The 2358-nt window shown below is 47.3% G+C and overlaps 1 protein-coding gene across 1 annotated transcript; it reads right to left on the bottom strand.

Annotated features, from left to right (window-relative positions):
- Positions 1-825: 825 nt before the first annotated feature.
- LOC119266803 (calmodulin-binding protein 25-like) lies at positions 826-1936 on the bottom strand. The gene has a single exon (XM_037548082.1). It carries the CDS (start codon positions 1836-1838, stop codon positions 1068-1070), a length of 771 nt encoding a protein of 256 aa, XP_037403979.1. The 5' UTR covers positions 1839-1936; the 3' UTR covers positions 826-1067.
- Between the last annotated feature and the right edge of the window lie 422 nt (positions 1937-2358).

Consider the following 2358-nt stretch of genomic DNA (forward strand, 5'->3'; position numbering starts at 1 on the left):
AAATAGAATCTGAAAAGAAAAACAGTGAACACATTAATCTATTTGTGACCACGAGAACTAAATTTCCTGTCCACCTAGCCTCTATTAGTTCGGTTTTCTTAATTGGTTCAGCATAAATCCGTCATGTGTGTGTGTGTGTGTGTGTGTGTGTGTGTGTGTGGAACAAAACCATCATGCTGATATGCGATAACGAAGAATAAGATCAAAATAATATACCATGCATATTACTTTACATGTGTTCGATTATTACAAAGAGAAGACCAAGGAGCTTGCCTTTCCTCCTGACAAAAAGGAAGCCTTCATTGCTAAAGTCAGCAAGAAACAACACCAAGGAATAATTATTCAACATATGGAAAGGAACACAACGTAATAACTAAGATCGGTCATGCATCCATTTTGATTCACAACAAATATCATTTGCAAAGAAGAGCTACGAAATACATCAACTTTTTATTAACAGGAGATTTGTTCCATAAGTTCCAGTGTCAGCCTATTCATCCCTAAGTCTAGCATTTTTTCCCCACGGTATGGAATACATCCAAATTAAGCAGAGAGGCAAAGTGTTGGATCATTTCAACACTTCTTCATGACTAAGGAGAGGTGTTGGATCATTTCATCTCATCTCGACAAGGACAATTCCTTGGCTAGCGATGGAAACCGAACAAAGCACCTTACAATATATTAATTACCTCTGCCTAAAAAGCTTGTCTTGAATTTATCTAGATACGGATGTATCTAACTCAAAAACGCATCTAGATATATCCGTATCTAGACAAATCTAAGACAAACTTTTTGAGACGGAGGGAGTATACACAATACATAGTGTAAGAATCGTAAATCATGCAAGAAGCAATGCATGTGTTACTTCAATTAATTATTAATTTGCACCAAAAATCACCATCAATCAAATTATAAACTCACATTTTGTGTCAAAGGAACTAACAATTAAGCAGCCTGCCAAATGCCAATAGAGTATCAAAAGCTGTTCCTCCATCTCAATTTCCATCCACATCACACAAAGACCACTCAGCACGCTCACACAGAAAGAGAGATACGTCAAGTACTAGCTAGTGCTGGTCGTACTTATCTCCGGCGCCGCCTAAGGAAGAGAAGAACCCAGCATGGTCGCCGTTCGCCGCCTTGTCGCCTTCCGCCGATGCCGAAGTCTCAGTCTCGAAGTCGTCAAACGGGTTGAAATTGAAATCTCCCATGCCGTGGCCGTGGTGGCCACCGTACTGATCAGCAGAACCTGATCCTCTGGCCGTCGTAACATCAGCGGGGGTACTTGGCATAGCGTTGCTCCTCGCCAACAGCGTGAGCGCGTGCATGAGAGAGTTGGCTCCGCCGCCGGTGGTGGTGCAAGTGCCGGTGGAGGACAGCAGTGCAGGGTTTTGCTGCGGGTACTTGAGAGGGCACGGGCGTACCAGGAAGGGGGAGCCGTAGGCGGAGGCGCCACCGAGGAGCCGCGGGCGGACGAACGGGGACAGCCCGACGGCAAATGGTGGCGCCGGGAAGCCGGTGAACTCCTGTACCATGGCGCGGAAGTTGGAGGTGTCGGTGGTGAGCACGGTGGTGGGTGGGCGGCGGGAGGCTCTGGGGCGCTTCTTGGGCGGCTTTGACGGGGCCGCAGGGTGAGGTGGAGTCGCTGTTGCCCGCGTGGGGGAGGATGTGGACAAGAAGCCTTGAAAGGTGGAGTCGTGGTCGAAGTATAGGCTAGCGGGGGATGGGGATGAGGGGAGGAAGAGGCCGTGGGGGTCGACGGAGGAGAATTCTTGTTCGGCCCCAGTGCCCGGGAGCGAGGGAGAGGACGGGAGGCTGCCACTGGTGGTGGACGCCATGGATTGGTGGATGGCTCGACCTCGATGGAAGAAGATGTGCACGTACGGGATGGACTGGTAGATAGATAGGGTTTGGTGTGGAATTTGGGGAGATCTTGATGTGGGTGGATTACCGATGAACAAGCTAGCTCGGAGGGGAAAAGGTTGACGACGACAGGAGAATAGATATGGGAGTGGTGGATGTGACTTGTGAGGAGGAGGAGCTGCCAACTTTGTTTTCTCTTTCCATTTTTTGGCATGTCTACTTTTTTTTTTTTTGCATTTTTAGATACACGGTACAAAATGAGGACCTTCGTTACATACACGCTCCTACACTCACATCTATGAAAGCACAACATACCTTACAAGAACCTCCGAGAAATGGAGCTGAAAGATCCTAAGAGCGACCAAAGCCACCACATTTAATTGATAGCATTGGAAACTGCAGATTAGATTCGACGAAATATAAGCACCATGCTAAGTCAAACTCGACAAACAGCCTAACACTAGGCAAAGAAAAACTATGGGAAAAACTGCTAAC

Source organism: Triticum dicoccoides, chromosome 3A (assembly GCF_002162155.2).
Source record: "Triticum dicoccoides isolate Atlit2015 ecotype Zavitan chromosome 3A, WEW_v2.0, whole genome shotgun sequence".
NCBI classification, from domain to species: Eukaryota; Viridiplantae; Streptophyta; class Magnoliopsida; order Poales; family Poaceae; genus Triticum; species Triticum dicoccoides.